The 17,233-nt window shown below is 40.1% G+C and overlaps 1 protein-coding gene across 3 annotated transcripts in view; it reads left to right on the forward strand.

Annotated features, from left to right (window-relative positions):
* Nucleotides 1-17,233, forward strand: part of LRP1B (LDL receptor related protein 1B) — a 728,211-nt gene that overhangs the window by 334,415 nt on the left and 376,563 nt on the right. For all 3 annotated transcript variants that reach the window (XM_083404224.1, XM_083404226.1, XM_083404225.1), the window contains one exon: nucleotides 5,407-5,544. In XM_083404224.1, coding sequence (XP_083260350.1) covers nucleotides 5,407-5,544 — 138 coding nt within the window. The remainder of the gene's footprint in view (nucleotides 1-5,406; nucleotides 5,545-17,233) is intronic.

Consider the following 17,233-nt stretch of genomic DNA (forward strand, 5'->3'; position numbering starts at 1 on the left):
CAAGACACAGTGCCTCCCAATTCACCTGACACACCTCCCCCCATCCCTCACATTACCAAATTATACATGTGAGCTACACATACTGTATGAACAGTCCAACATGTGTAGGCTGACTTAACAAGATTGATTTTTCAGATAAAATCCAGGAAGCAACCCAAAATCTCAAACACTCTTTCACTTAATTATGGGATGATAATTTGAAGAATGCCCACCTGCTCCATGTCACGCAGCAATAAATTAATCACAGAGTCTTCTTAGAATCATAGAATCATAGAATCATAGAGTTGGAAGAGACCACAAGGGCCATCGAGTCCAACCCCCTGCCAAGCAGGAAACACCATCAGAGCACTCCCGACATATGGTTGTCAAGCCTCTGCTTAAAGACCTCCAAAGAAGGAGACTCCACCACACTCCTTGGCAGCAAATTCCACTTCATAAACAGAATAAAACTTTTACTAGAGAAAATAAAGTTGTTCATAAACAGCATAGTTAAAGAGCATACACAGAGTGCTCAGAGCATACATCTGTCTCTTCACAGAGGCACAGTCTTAGTTGCTGATTAACTGGAGTCCTGGAGCCACTCTGTCTGGAACAACACAAACACACACACTGAGCTAGACAGACAGACAGACAGACACTGAGGCCCACAGAGAGGCTGGCTGCTTTTATAGGGAGAATGAGTCATCACTCAAGATGGGTCACAAGTCACAGTGACTTAGCAGTTTGCTGTTAACAGTTAACAGGCTTAGGCTTGAATGATTGTGTAAGCCTTGTAGGCCTTGCCTTACTTCTTCTGCTCTCAAGAATCTTTGTCTCATGACACTCCAAACTTCCAAATGAGAGTGGTTACTTTCTGTATGCATATGTACAAACACAGACAGGCAAAAACTTGCATTAAGAACCACTTTTATATGCACTTCCACAGGGAGAGGGGATAATTATAGAACAGCAAAGAATGTGAGCCCTCGAAAGAATGATTCATCTGTATTTCTTTATTTTAAAAAACCAATTTAAAATCTGAGACGATTTATATCAAACTGTCTTTCCCTGATACATGGTGTCCTCAAATGCATTATGTATTATTGAATTATGTTGTATGGTCATATATGAGATCATTTCGAGAGAGAACATAATTTCCGTCTTCTCATTGTAATGTGACTGTTCCAGTAGCAGAAGGATGTGGTTTTATTGAGGAAGGAGGATATGCAGGGACAAAAACAACATTGAAAATTTTAAAGTAGAGTGACATTTTTTCTGATTGCTTTAAAACTTTGACTCCATTGTTGTACTGACCTTTTTTTGTAACACTACTAGGATCACATCTTGCTTGGGGGTTACGCTCCAGGGGGTAGCATGTAAAACCGAAATTGCTTATAATCAGAACGAGCCCCTGAAACCATCCTCACATGAGCAGTCTTGCCTTTAGTAGCCAGTACAAGATCTTGCAGGTCTCTCCAAGATACCACTTCCAGAGCCTAGGTGAGACCTTTGCAAAACCCAGTAAGAAAGGTAAAAGCTCTTTCCACAGTAATTCTTGCTGAGAGTGCGTAGTCCCAGTCCATTCCCTAGGGGTGGGGGAATGCTTCACATTGAGGAGAAGTGCCCTGAGGGTGGGGAGTGCCAAACCTTTCTCTACTGCCCTGACTTCCCTGTGCCCTAAGGTGAGTTTCTGCTGAACCTTGGGCAGAATGTTGAGGTAGCAAAGGCAGCTTTCATCTTTCTTTGCAGCCTACAGCCAGGGGTGCTCCTGTTTGCCTGTCCCCTTTATTGAATGCTAAAGTCATTCCTCTCTCTCTCTCTCTCTCTCACACACACACACACACACACACACACAAACACACACACAGGATGCAATTATCTCTGAGCTTAGCTGTGACCTTTCACACATCTGCCTTTCACATGTAGTCTGATCCTATACATCAGTGATGGCCAAACTTGGCCCATCTGTTTTTTGGACTACAACTCCCATCATCCCTAGCTAACAGGACCAGTGGTCAGGGATGATGGGAATTGTAGTCTAAAAACAGTTGGTAGCCCGAGTTTGGCCATCACTGCTATACATGTTTTCTGAGAACTAAGTCCCATGGAATTCTGATGAGTTTCTGCATTACCAAGCTGTCATGAACAGGGATGCAGCTCTAGGGTGCCACGAATCTTCCGTCACTGTGCATGAACTCTTAAATTCCAGTTCTCTTCTACCTGCTGGTGTCACTCACATTATGGCAGCCTAGTCACTATGAGTCTCCTAACCCAAGGCCCCTCCCCATGCCCCTCTGAATAGCTGCATGGTTGCACATATTGGCAAACCTAAAGGCACGCAAAGCTCATTTTAAATTTAGAGTGAAATTTTATAATTATACTTTTGCAGCTGTGTTGACCTACTCTGCAAAACCCTACAAAACACATAAGGGGCCCAGCTCAGGCAAACTACCTTCATTTTCTTAAATGTATGATGCCTAGGTTAACTAGGAATAGCAACATAGTACAAGCTGGTGGTGCTGTGGGTAAAAGCCTCAGCGCCTAGGGCTTGCCGATCGAAAGGTCGGCGGTTCGAATCCCCGCGGCAGGGTGCGCTCCCATTGTTCGGTCCCAGCGCCTGCCAACCTAGCAGTTCGAAAGCACTCCCGGGTGCAAGTAGATAAATAGGGACCGCTTACTAGCGGGAAGGTAAACGGCGTTTTCGTGTGTGGCTCTGGCTTGCCAGAGCAGCGATGTCACGCTGGCCACGTGACCCGGAAGTGTCTCCGGACAGCGCTGGCCCCCGGCCTCTTGAGTGAGATGGGCGCACAACCCTAGAGTCTGTCAAGACTGGCCCGTACGGGCAGGGCTACCTTTACCTTTACCTTTACAAGCTCTTATCCCGGCCACAAGATCATCTTTAGCACATCATAGAGTTGCTTAGGTCAGGATATTTTCTCCCAGTATCTTCTATACTGAGGAAATAAATTATCAAGATTGACTGAGTGCATTCCTCTTCCAGCATCAGAGCACTGAAAACCCCTAGGATGAGGAGACCCTGAATGGAAGGAGGGATGAACCAACCCTTTGCTTACAGGCTTTCTCACTCAATCCTAGCATAACTTTATTTTACAATATTACCTGGCCTTGAGAGAGCAATATGCCAAGAAAGAATATTAACTACATATACCCAGACCACTCAATGTCAGAATAATCACATTTGTATGTTAATCAGCCCTCTTAATCTATTGCTTATTTGTTTTTGTAAACAGAATAAAAAATTCCCCTTGGAAATGTAGTTTCATGATTAATATATATTTCTGGGAGTCTATTCATCTTCACTTCAAACCATCCCCTGTTCACAAACAAATAGGCTTTTGCAAGTAGTTGTGTGATCCCCTTCACTGGGGGATAAGTCAGATAATATTTTAAAGATTTCAGAATGTTCATTCTCTTTATAGGAGAGTCTGTATATTTTAGCAGAAGGAAGTATAAGAGCCAATTGACTTAGTACAGTGGAAGGTAATCTTGTGGAAGACTGATGCAAATTATTTTTCTGTCAATAGAATAAAAGAACTTTTCTGATTTTCACTGTAATGTGAAAAAGAACTACACTCTTCCTCCTTTTATCCATCTTTGGCTGGCTCAGTGTGCTTCGAGATGGGTCTTCCTTGTGTGTTCAGTGCTCCTCATGCATACAATGACATTGTTGGCATCAAAATGCCAGGTTGTATTTCCCTCTGTTTAATCCAAATTTACCCTTTCTAGGGAAAACCCCCTAAAACTGTGTACACATTACCATTTACTCTGGCTCTGGTGTGCTGCTACCATTGGTGTTTGAAGCTGTGTACACACAAATTTGTTAGTCTTCAAGGTGCCACAATGTACCGGTACTTTATTTTTGCTGCAACAGACTATCAGAGCTACCCTCTGTAAGTTGCTGATAAACAGTCCTTTGTTTAAATCGGAGCTATTGCATGAACCACAATTGTGGATTATGAGCTATGTTGGGACCAGATGGGAAGCCCATGGGGACCAGAATGAGCTTTCAGGCTGCTAGTTAGATTTCCTGAATCTAGGACTTCAGACAAACTTAACATTTAATGCAGCACTTATCAAACATGTTGATGTGAGGCCCACCTATAAACTTAGTATTTTGAGACCCATCTGTGACTTAACTTTCCCTTACCATCCCTACTTCTCCCTTCTACTTTCCTGCTCTACAACAGAAAATGCAAGAATATCACATCAATAGTTAACAAGTGTATATTGTATGGGCATATGCTGGCAGTATATATTCAAACAGAATTTAAGCAAGACATAGAGGGAGAGAGTGATCCTGAATTTTAAAGGGGCTACAGAACAGTAACGTTACGCTGTTGGCTTGGTGAAACAGCCCCTGGAAATGGAGGGGGGCATTTTAAAAACCTCCCAGTTGTGCAGCCCACCCAGAAATACAATGGCATACCCTCGAACATTTCTCCAATGAAAATAGGGACATCCCATTCCATAATGATAATTTTACTGTTTATACCCCACACATCTTATTGGGTTGCCCCAGCCACTCAGGGCAGCTTCCAACATATATAAAAACATAATAAAACATTAAACATTTTTTTAAAAAACCTTCCTTATACAGGATTGACTTCAGATGGCTTGGGGGTCAGATAACTCCATACCCTCCAACATTTCTCCAATGAAAATAGGGACATCCTTAGGAAAAGTGTGACATTCCAAGATCAAATCAGAAACCAGGACAGCTTCTCTAAACCAGGGACATCCCTGGACTTGGAGGGTCTGCGATGGGTCACACCAATGGGCTGTGCCCCACAATTACTAATTTAAGGCACATAATCTGATTCATAGCAAATGGGCACAAAACAATAATTTACCAAGGCACGATAATAATTAGTATTTTGGTGTTCTTGATGTTGCCATATGTCATAATGAATGCATTTTTGTCTAGGTTGTTTTACCCTTCTCTGCTATAAATGGTTAAGTCCTTGCCTAAGGTCTCCTAAATAACAGACTAGCAGGCTTGTGTTGTAATCATATTGAAAAATAAGAACTGAATAATATTTGAAAACAATCTGCACACTGTCCTTAACGTTGCTAAATATAATTTTCAGCATCCCTAATCTTTAGAGAAAAGTAAACCTGCCATAAAAATGATAAATTGCATAGTCTTCATTTTTAAAAAATAATCCTCTTTAAACAGTTGATTTTCTTTTAATTATGTTAATCCTTATTAAGAGACTATAATTCTGCTGGTAATGCACAGAAAAGCTGCATAGTAGACAAATGCATAGAAAAGCTTGCAGCTAGCATTAAAGTGGAAATATTATGCAAATACATGACAGTAGGGTACTTTCTTTGCTTTACTAATCTTTATTTATTTGAACAGAATCAGAATGCATATTAATTAGCCTGTATCTATTCTTTTTTTAGGTCCTGAAGAAACAGAATTCAAGTGTCCCCTGAATCATATTAAATGTATTGGCACCAACAGATGTATTCACTTGTCTCTACTCTGCAATGGCGTGTATGACTGTCCTGATGGATATGATGAAGGCGTACATTGTCGGGGTAAGTGAATTTGATGATGGTTTGAAACATCCCACTTTCAGGAGTTTAGGGGTCATAGTGGTTGAGTTTGTGTATTATTTTTAACTTTTAGATTTACTCTTGTGGATACATTAAATGCAAGTTTCACCACTTCTATGCTTAATCAGAACCTTTTAGCTTTCTAACAGCTTTATTGAACTTTAGCTGGTTTGGGGCTGTTCTTTGCTTTCTTCCCCCGTCTTGCAAGGAAATGTTATAAAACATGGTGGGGCTTGTGGGCAGAGGGGCATCTGGGGTTGTATGAAATTCTTCCGATTCTGAAAGTTCCCTCCTCTCAGTTCTATCACTACCACTTATAAACTGTCCTCATCGTCGCACGCCATGACATATTGCCAGAATATGAATGGCTAGGAAACACCCCTTTTGTAGCCGCAGTTAAATAAAATGAGTGTACCCAACTTTGCCTTTCCAACATCATCTTCTCTGACTCCCCTCTGTGTGCTTGTCATCCATGCTACTTTTGGTATCTCGCCTTCATTCATCAACCCACTTCCATCTTCTCTAAACCCACTTCAGGGCATAGGAGTCAGCTCCTAAACACCAAGGTCCCTTTGCCCCTTCATAAAATATTTGAAGTCTGCCCCCCACAAGTTGAAGGGCATTCAAATGGTGTGCATGCATCACCTCTTGTGATCAATTATGCAGGGTGGGGCTTACCTAACCCCCAAATATTTATTTAAGTTGATAACCCTGCTTCAGAGCCAGACTAGATTCAATTTAGCAGTGGTTCCATATCCACCTTGGTATTCCTCGTGATTCTTCACTAATCATTTGTCTGGTTTCTACGTTTTGTCTTACCCTGAGATGTATATTTAATGTGTATACATGTTCATCTGGCTTACCTTGAGCAAATATTTGGTAGCAGTCATAACTGCAAAGCCATAGCAGACTTACTATTGCTTCCACATTTAGGGATTTGATTGATGTGCGATATCAGATAATGCTTTGTGTTGGCATTCACATGTTCACACATAAAGTATGTAAGGTTTTTAATGTTATTCTCTGCCCTACACTGTTTTGGTGGTCAAAGTGGGAAATGGTTCAGTAGACCAAATCATTTTGTATTTCTGAGAATTTGAATCTTTAATTAACTATTAAGAATGGCATTAAGAAAACGTCAGCATTTTATGATATAAAGTGCTATTCAAACAGTTGTCAAAAGAAAAGAATTCATTTAATTTGGCAGTTTTTAAAGTGCAATTTGTCTTAGCCCTCAACACGAATTATGCTCCTGGGATCCCTTCCCCCGTATATGTTTGTTAAAACTGCTAAATGAGTGAATAAGCCTAATTAGTAACATTGCAAGGTTATAAATCAGCTCATTAAAATGGTAGCTGTTCTTATTTATGTACAAATACTGAAGCATCACAAGCATTAGATCTATTTATTTTATTCTCATATTTATAGATTGTGTTCTCTGCCAAAAGAGTGGCACTCAGAATCTGTACAACTTGAATAAAAATACAGGGTTGTCACTCTATTGATTGCTTCCATTGTTAGGTACTTGGCAAATCCAATACAACTATTCTGATTTAAAGAAATCACTTTTTTAAAAAGTATGCAATTCATTATGCAACGTGTATATTTCAGAACAAAATTCTGAAATTGCTTTATGAATGCTGATTTCAAGGGAAATAAGTGTTTGTAAAATTTAAATAAAACATTTAAAAGCCTAATTTATAAATTCAGAATGTATAACTGCAATCAGGGTGAATCACTATGTAGTGGCCCATGGAATGATGTTCTTGATTTGATTGCTTTCTTTTCTTTATTGTGGTCTTTATGGGTTTTCGTCTTCTTTTGTATCTGCAAAAGAAAATATGAATTATTAAAATATGGAGGCATTTCAAAAGTGAATATTCAGTGTTAAACATCAAAAGTTTGTGCGTCTGCAAAAGTTGTGCTGTTGCCCATTCCGAAAACCTTCAGGCTATAATTAATTATACCAGCCACAGTGCTGCCATTCCTCTACCTCAGGACTCAGCTACACAGCTGCAAACAAAACGTTTTAAGTGTGTTGTAAAGTGCAATATACAAATGTGACACTAAATGGTGATAGTGAGCTATGTCAAATTCAATATATTTTTCAAAAGCATTTTCACAGCATTTTTATATGTGTGTAGATTCCACCTCAGTGTCAGTAAAAGCTGTTTGCATAGTGCAGCGGCATGGAATAGGGGCAGCACTCCACTTGTATTGCAACTGCATTGATGTCTGTGTCTGGTGCTCTGCTGACCCTACCAGTAACAAAAGAAGCTTAACACTGTAACCTGTTCTCAGCTGGCACAACATGTACAGTATGTGCATGAGAATATAGGATTAGGTCGCCTGGCTTTGATGTTCTTTTTTCAAATTTAAAGCTTTCATTGCAAAATATTTGAATTACTTGGTAACTTGGGACCATTTGTAGATCCTAGAGAAGCATGGGTTAGTCGTCAATTTGGATTCATGTCTGAACAGCCCTCTATGGATGACAACTTATGCTACTAGGATGCCATTTGCGGTTTCTTCTGGGGCAACCCTGCAAAGTATGTTAGTGTTATTTCCACTTTGCAGATGGAAATTAAGACTGAAATGTTGTAATGTAGTCTGGTACTGGTACTAAAGAAGTGCCATGAGAACCAAATTCAGATTCACATGACTGCTTAATTGAAAACAGTGCTGATCAGTAATTCACAACTGATATGCATAGCAGAGAATTTAATAAGGGGTACAGGAAGCTAAGAGCTCATTCAAGCGACAGATAATGGCTTTTGTTTGTCGCTTTAAAAGCTTAGAGTCATGGAGATAAATGCTACTGTAGGACCTAGGGAGTAGATGGATTAAAAGTCAAACACATGAAAAGGAGTATACATTAAAGGGATAGCTGTTGCCTTATTCTTACATCTTTTTGTTTTATGACATGAAATAATATATACATCAAACATGTATCTTCATGCTCAGTTTGACACTAAATATCCTGTACAAGTAGAAGCCCTAATTTGTTTTCAGATACCCCTCTACAGTGGTAGATTTGCTAGAAAAGATCTGTGATAAGGACAGGCTTTGCTTGTGATGACTAAGAAACACAAAAACGATTTTAATCAAAGATAGAATGTTGGTGGAATATTTTTTGCTTCCAAACTCAAGGCAACACCTTCCAAGTACTGAAGGAGTCTCTGCTTATTAACTGTCTTGTGCAGTGAACCTGACCTGTATTGTTACACACCAATATCATTCTCTGTCAAGCGGTAGCAAGATGTAAGGGGCAGGGCCGTCTTAAGCATATCCGGCGCCGTGGTGCAAAGATCCCTCCAGCGCCCCCCCCCAGCAACTCCAAAACAAGGGAGGGGGCGGTGGAAATTGTCCTCTGCCTCCCCCACCGCCCCAATCCCTGGCGTGGTGGCGATCAAGCAGGAAAACGTGCTGGTGGACATGCTCTCTGGTGTTGGCGCACCCAAGAAGGCAGCCCAGGAAGGCTGCACACTGCCTTTCACCAGGAGGCAGAAGGAGGACAACGACCGGGAGGAGGGTTGATGCAGAGGCTTGGGAAGAAAGCTGCATGCCTGCCAGCCATATAGTTGGTGGGGCGCAGCTGGTAGGCATGCAGGGAAAGGGGAGGCTGTTGGCAAAGCAGCGCAGCTTCCCACTCACTAGGGCGCCCCTGAGAGGCCAGCGCCCTGGCGCAATGAACCACTAAGACCAATGGAAAAGACGGCTCTGGTAAGGGGGTTCCGGATGCTCACCCAGGGTTGTGTTTCTTTTGGGAAATCAAGGTACAGCAGGACTAGCGTCTTTCAGAATTATGGTTCATTTTACACATATTTACACCTAAGGCCTAAAATGGAGTGGGTGCAAAACATTATACCCAAGAGAGTCCCTCATTGCTCCTCTCATAGCCTCAGCCACCCCAGGTTCTCAGAGCATTAAGTTCTCCCTACTTCCTCCGTCTTGTTCCCAGAATGCCTTGCCAAAAAACCTCAGTGTAAAAGAACACCCTCTTTTCCGGCAGTGACATCACACCCCCTTGTTACCCTGGCAACCTCCCCCTTTGTTGTATGATGCTGAATGTCAGGGTAATGACTCTGCTATCACTTGACTTTGTTATGGGATGGCACTTCTCGTAAGTCCAGCTCCTGAGGAAGCTGGCTTGACTTCAAACCTCACATTTACCAATTTGAGAAATTATGGGGAAAAGCTGGCACCCAGGACTTTTAGGGGATTATTGCCTCATACAATCCCATAACAATATGCTGTGGGAGTAAGTCAACTAACTTTTCTCAGAGCAGACCTATTAAAATTAGTGGTCTTAACTCATTCATTTCAATGAATGAAATGAACATTTGCCTAACAAAGGTTCACCTAGTGCCTTTATTGTTGTTGTTGTTGTTGCTACTACTACTTATATACCACCTTATACCCACAGGTCTCAGGGCGTTTCACAGGATAAAACACATTTAGGTACCAGGAAAAACGTTCCTCTTTAACCAGGCCTCTGGCTGATTGACATCCAATGCCCTTTTAAAATGTGTTGGGGGGTGTTATTGGGTTGTTTTTGTTTTTATTTAGATTATGTATTTTATGTTTTTATATTATAATTTTATCTTGTGAACCACCCTAAAACCTGTGGGTTTAGGGAGGTATATTGATTTCATAAATACAGTGGTACCTCAGGTTACAAACTAAATTCATTCCAGAGGTCCGTTCTTAACCCGAAATCATTCTTAACCTGAGGTGCACTTTCGCTAATGGGGCCTCCCACTGCTGCCGCCGTGCAATTTTTGTTCTCATCCTGGGGCAAAGTTTGCAACCCGGAGCAACTACTTCCGGGTTAGCGGAGTTCGTAACCCGAAGCGTTTGTAACTCAAGATACCACTGTAAAATAAAATAAATAAAACAAATGTGTCTGCTCTGAGTAAACCTTAGTTGAATACCACCCCAGTGATCTGATTACTTATTTTTAGGTTTCTTACACAAAGGACTGAATGTAACTCCTCATTTCCATTAAATATAGGAAAGATGTCAAACTACTTAGTCTCTGGGAGGAAGGAAAGGTGGGTGGGTGCTAAGAATAAAATAAATACATAAAGAAAATAAACTGAAACCAATGTATTTCTGCAATTTGCTTGCAGAAACCTTGTTATAAAAGTTTAGATAAGCATTCTTGTAACTTATGTACCTTTTAAATATGCAGGTTTTTTGTCTTGTGGGAGATGGAGGGGATTTGATTAATTTTCTCGAGAATTTTGTATCAAGTATTTAAATGATTGAATGGATTTTTACAGTGGGGAGAATACTACTGTTGTGTTAATTCATTGCACTAACATTTTAAATGGGACATACACAAGGCAGAGTGCTTTTCAGTGCAAGGTTACATTATGCTTGTATCTGAAGCATAAAAAGGTAATGCATATGAACACTGAATGAAACAGGTGATGGCACTGCTATTTCTTTACTGTCAGCTTATAGATACATGCAATTGTCTTTTGTTCTTGGTGAGCAAACTGCATAAATTCTTTTCTTCATGGTAGCAGAGAATAAAAATGGTTTTATCATGTTTGATTGTTTTACATTATGAGCTTCAGTGTCTTTCAAAGCTGATTCTTGATGCTTGGTTATCTGAAATAATATGTACAGTATATGGGAACAAGTCTGAGGAGCACGATAAACAATGCATATTGTTTATAAGATACCAATGACTTGCTCATTTTTGCATTGTATTTTGAAAAATATATTAGTTCTTCATTTTACACAGAAGTTGAGGAGATGATGAGCCAAGTCAAATAATTCTTCTTTTATTTTTAAAGATAGCAACTCTTTTTCCTAGCTCCTTCAGTGTAACAGTTTCAAAACTATTTTGGACACAATGGACTGGGAATGACCACTGTTTTGTGGCCACAATGCAAAGAAAAATGCATGCTTTGTATTGGCTTTCTTGAAGCTCTTCCTATCTTGAGCTGTTGTATATAGTCTTAAGAGTGTACTGACTGGAGCCAGGTACAGATGTGAGGCATAAGTGATGGGATGAACTAGGATCACATATTTATAATTTCTGCAGGGGAAATGAGAAGAGCAGGAAGCTAATGTGACTTTAACTGTGGCTGACCCAAACCCTGCCCATTCCAAGGGGCATGAAGACAAGGCAAAGCCCCAAAGCCTGGCCCCACCTTATGTTGAGTAGGGAGTCCCCACAACAGATCTGGACAGATGTGGCAAGTGAGCCTTGATAATGTTCCATATCCAGGCTGATGACCCCACAACTCAGAGCAGCTGGCCTCTAGAAATGCCCTTCACCTTAAAATGTGACCAAGAGTGCTCATTTCACCTAACTTTAAGCATTACCACACTTCCATGCCACAGGAGTGGGGCCACCCTCCATTTAGAGTTCCCTCAGGGGACATGGCCAAAGCATATAAAGCCTGCAAACATATCCCTAGATGCTGGTGCTGGAGTGGATCTGCAAGCCAAACAGCCATTCGCAGTCCAGCTGCAACCGTGCTCCCAGAAATAGCATTGTGTAGCTGACAGGAGCCGACTTGACATAGAAATTGAGGTTCAACTTCATAGAAGAAGACATCTCAAGTTAGATCAGAGGACAGCAAAAGGCAGGGAGGGAAGGAACAACGTACCTAAAATGGTAAGGTAGAAAAGTGGTAGGGACCACCTGGAAATATTAAGGAAGAGTGTGTACACAGAATATACAATGTTATTTTAGAGCTGTTTACAAAAAATGCATATATTCACAAAGAGATAGTAAAGAGGAGTCCAATTTCCATCATGCATGCATTCATGGTTTCAATGTCTGCTTGCCAAAGGCAAATAACAAATTCAATTCTTGCTTTGCTGATGGGGTAGCAGAAAATGTTTCAGGAAAGCTATTTCCAGTGAATTAATGTTTTCTTATAATCAGGTGCAAAAACCATTTCTAGGAGTTCATACGTTTAAATAGTCGTAAGTGTCGTCTTCTATATTACTGTTCCACCAAACTGTGGGAGAATCTTCTCTCAAGAGGGCAGTTCAGATGTGTTAGATATTTTAGTTTCAGCATATAGATAATGTTATTTTCCCCAGAACACCACTTCAAATATGAATGTTGGGAGTCATATACAAAAGGTATTCACAGTGGGATTTTTGACTTCGTATTGAAGAACCTTGGGCTACACCATATCACACAAACTACTTTACAAAGTCGACTCAGTTTCAAACATTATTTGCCATGCAGCACAGGGGACTGCGGTTTGAGAAATAGAAGCCCCAAAATTTCTTTTTCTGAAGCAGTACTTTGGCTCCCAGCCAAGACCTTTAGTTGCCTTTGTTTTCTCATTCCTCTGGCAAACAATCCAAAATGTGAGAAACAAACCCATAGAATACTACTTGATATTAGCTGTTGTGGCTCAGCATTGACTGCTGGCTTCTAAGACACACTTCAAAGGTTTGGAGGAAATTGCTATAAGCTCAGGGTGAAATAAAGATACATGTGGACTTTGAAGGAAGTAAAAAAAAACAAAAACAAAAAAGAAGACGCTAATGACTTTAAAGGACCTGTCAAGGAGCACGTTAGGAAGAAGCTATTCTTGTCCTGAGGGAGATTGTCAGAAGTTTGGTCAGTGTTCTTTAAAGTGTTAATGGGGAGAAAAGAGAGAGCCTCAAGAGGCTCAAAGGTTTTAAACAAAGTTCAGAAGGTATCTAAGATGATTGTAACTGCCAGTGTCCAAACCTTTTAAAAATTTAATTCATTACAAGTAGTGCAAAACTCTCAGAAACCTAGCTCACAAAAGTTGCCTCTCATCTCTGAGTGAAGCTGAATTCACTGCAAACCAAGAAGTAAGAGAATAAACACAGGCTGGAGATCCCAGAGGAATGTAAACCTGGCAAAAAAGAACAATATTGCTAGAAGGAATCACAGAATTCTCGATTAACAACAACACAGACTCTGCCCCAATTGTCTTATTATAAATACATGTGTATTCTCTGGTACTTTATACTGCGAAAGTTCTGCTACAAAATAAACTTTCAAAAAAGAAATGTACTGGAGGGCCGGAGGCCTGGTCTTCTCTACTTTGGCTTTCAGCAGTAAGAGGAAGGAAATAACAACAGATGGCTTCAGAAATGATTTATGCGCCCTGTGTTTACATCATCTGAATTTTAGAAGACCAATAGTTAACTTCAAATGTGTAATAAAAATTGTTATAATTCAGTGTTGCATGGACCCTTACAGAAAAGTGTTGCGAGTCTTAGCCAAATCCTTTTGAGCTTCCTTGAAATTCCTAAGATAGATGTGATGCTGGAGGTGCATTTCCAAGTGTTCTGCCTCCCCCACCCCCCACCCCCAAGTTACATTTAGGGCCGCTTACAACCATTTACAAAGAGTCACAAATTGAACCCTTCACTTTTGCATTGCAATCCTAATCCACATTTCCTCCCCTCTCTAGAGCTGATATTAGCTGTGGCGAGAGAACATGGGTGACTGTATGTTTTCCCTCAACAACTCATTTCATTTCTTGTTGCTGAGGTGCTCCGACTGGCTGACCCTTAACTTCTTGACTTAGTTTAGCTTTTCTCATCAGGTGGCTGTGCAAAGTGGAAGTAATTGACCAGCACAAGTAACTGGCTGACAAGCACAACGTGGCAATGAACTACCAGGCCCAATTCAAGGTGGTAGCCTACAAAGTCCTAAATGGTGCTAGCCTACAAAGCCTTAAATGAGTGCATTCCGCAGCATCAACCATTTGGACCCTGAGATTGGCAGTGAGGGCTTGTTGGTGGTGCTGCCACTGGGGGTTGTCTAGTTAGTGCTGCCCAGTGACAGAGTCTTTTTCATCAGTGGTTCCCACTTGTAGAATGCAGATCTTCCAAGTGTCCCTATTTTCTAGGGACAGTCCCGGATTTACAGAAGCCATCACGGTTTTTGATTTGATCCCGCAATGTCTGCTTTACCTTCGGACGCCCCTATTTTCATCAGAGAAATGTTGGAGAGTATGGAGGATGACCCCCCTCCCCTGAGCCAAGGAGATAAGTAACTATATAACCTGTAGAAAACATCTGAAGGCAGCCCTGTATAGGGAAGTTTTTTCATGTTTAATTTTTTAAAATATGTTTTCATATCTGTTGGAAGCCGGCCAAAGTAGGTAGGGCAATGCAGTCAGATGGGTAGAGTTTATTATTATTATTATTATTATTATTATTATTATTATTGAATAGGATGTCCCTAATTTCATCAGAGAAATACTGGAAGGTATGAGAATGTGCTTCCTGGTGAGGTTCACACTGTTGACTTTGGGGTAGAATTTAAAAGAATTGCTGTTAACCCAGGAATTTATCCCTTTTTGTATGGCAAGTATGCATAAATATGCCCTGTACTTTAAGATATGAAAAGTTTTAAAACAGAAATTAGTGCAACTATATGAATCTGAAATAATTAACCACATTGTGTAGCACTGTGTGGAAGTCCACTGTGTTCTGTGTGTATACACATAATGTAAAAACAAGACAGTGCCTAGTAATATATTTTAATCATTAAATATTTGGTGGTTATAAAAGACTGTAGAATGGCTTGTTCAATAATTCAAATGGCTTTAGCTCCAAATTGTTAATCACAACTACAGTCAATTTTACGCAGCTGAAGCAAATAACCCTCTCAATTGGAAATGATATTACACACTTTCAACCAAAATTAAAGCATTGCATTTCAAGCCTTGGCATCTGTCTTGGCTACGTCACTATAACATATAAATTTTTATTATTATTATTCATGTGCTAACTCAAAATCCTTCTAAACATCATATAGTCTGACACACACCCTTCCCCACAAAACAGGATCAAATGATTTGACTTCACATTTTGGGATGCTTTGTTCAGCCAGATAATTTTACCATTATGAACCTCAACATTTCAGATGAAACTACACATCAATAGTTAAGTCAATTTATGCCTCTCTGAATAGGTATTTATTTAAATAAGAGTGAATTCTTCTCACCATGCCAGTATTCCTTAGAGGGAGAGGAAGCCTTATTTTTTAATTTCAGGAAATGTCATATATCATTAAACTATTAAGACAACATTATTCAGTGGGGAAAATGAATATGTGACTTCATACCTACATGTAGGACAACTTCGATGGAACTAAATTTTTCCATTCCTTTGATGTGACCCCTTGGTCATCGAAGCCTTACTACTGAGATATTGAATCCATGACAGAGTTTGTCCATATGTTATTATAGGCAAGCATAATCCAGTGTGTCAATATTGGAGTGAATGGGATTTAGCCTATCTTCCAGTCAATGAGAAAGGAAGTCATGGATCTGGAGATTTAACAAAAAGTCATATTGTGAACCAAAACGTCTATTTTGACCTGCTAAGTGCTTAATAACTTCTGGGGTTTTCAAAGCCCTGGGAAATCAGATTTCTTGACTCTCTTGTGGTCTGAAGTCCTGTGCTGATTTTAGTAGATCACATAATAAGTTGTGTAGCTCTGCTAAAGAATATGTTTTTTTGTTCTTAGATCTAATTTCACAAGAACCGAAAGCAAATATATTCAGCAACATCAATTCAACAACTTGAAAACCAGCCAAAATATCATCTGTGAAATAGCTATAATGTGACATTTCAAATACATTCACACACACAAAAGAGCAAGTTAAAAGGTCGTGTTCAGTTATAGGAATTAAGTTTGATTTGGTTATGTGTGGGTTTGATTTGAACTTTCTGAGCCCATTCCAAATTGGGTCTGGATTCCTCTAGACTTTTAATGACCCCAAATACTTCTCCTGCTACATTTCGCTGCTGCTACCTATTCCCTTTCCTAGTCTCAAATTTACATGGATTGGAGGGGGTGGTATTCACAGCTGCTTTGTTTATGCTCTATACTACCAGAACTATGTACGGATTTCTTAGTAGTCATGGACATGAATGCAGACTTTGTGTGTATGTTGTGAGCCACTCTGAGATCTACGAATGGAGGGCGGCATTCAAATTTAATAAACAACATTCAAAGCTAGCAACTCTTTTCTACCACTGCACTGCCAGCTTTGGGGTGGCTGTGGGACAGAGGCTTAGGTCTGTTGGCCCTGGCATGCTCCTGGTAGCATCATTGGATGTGTGCTAGGGCCTAAACTTCAAATAGGCATAAATTAAATTATTGAGGGTAGAAGTCACGACTGTGACCAGTAGCCACTGATAGCCTTATCCTCCAAGAATTTGTCTAATTTTCCTTTTAAGTTGCTGGCCACCACTGCCTCTTATAGGAATGAGTTCCATAGTTTAACTACGCACTGTGCAAAGAAATACTTTATTTTATCCATCTTAAATCATCCAACATTCGGCTTCATTGGATGTCCATGAATTCTAGGCTGGATCTACACTTATCTGGAAAACAGTGTAAAAAAAGTAGTATAGCTCTCAATACAATTTTACATTGATGACTAGTCACTTTTCTACAGTGCCCTCTGGTGTCACATTTTTATAACACATTCTTAACGCTTTAACTGACCAGTGTAGATTCGTCCCTAGGGTAATGAGAGGAGAAAACCTTTTCTCTACCCACTTTATATATGTCTTGCATAATTTTATTAATTTCTATCATGTCACCTGCTAATCATATCTTCTTTGAACTAAAAAGTCCCAAATGCTGAAACCTTTCCCATATAGGGGAGTTGACTCATGCCCTTGATCA

The sequence above is a fragment of the Podarcis tiliguerta genome (assembly GCF_965153285.1).
Source record: "Podarcis tiliguerta genome assembly, chromosome: 1".
NCBI classification, from domain to species: domain Eukaryota; kingdom Metazoa; phylum Chordata; class Lepidosauria; order Squamata; family Lacertidae; genus Podarcis; species Podarcis tiliguerta.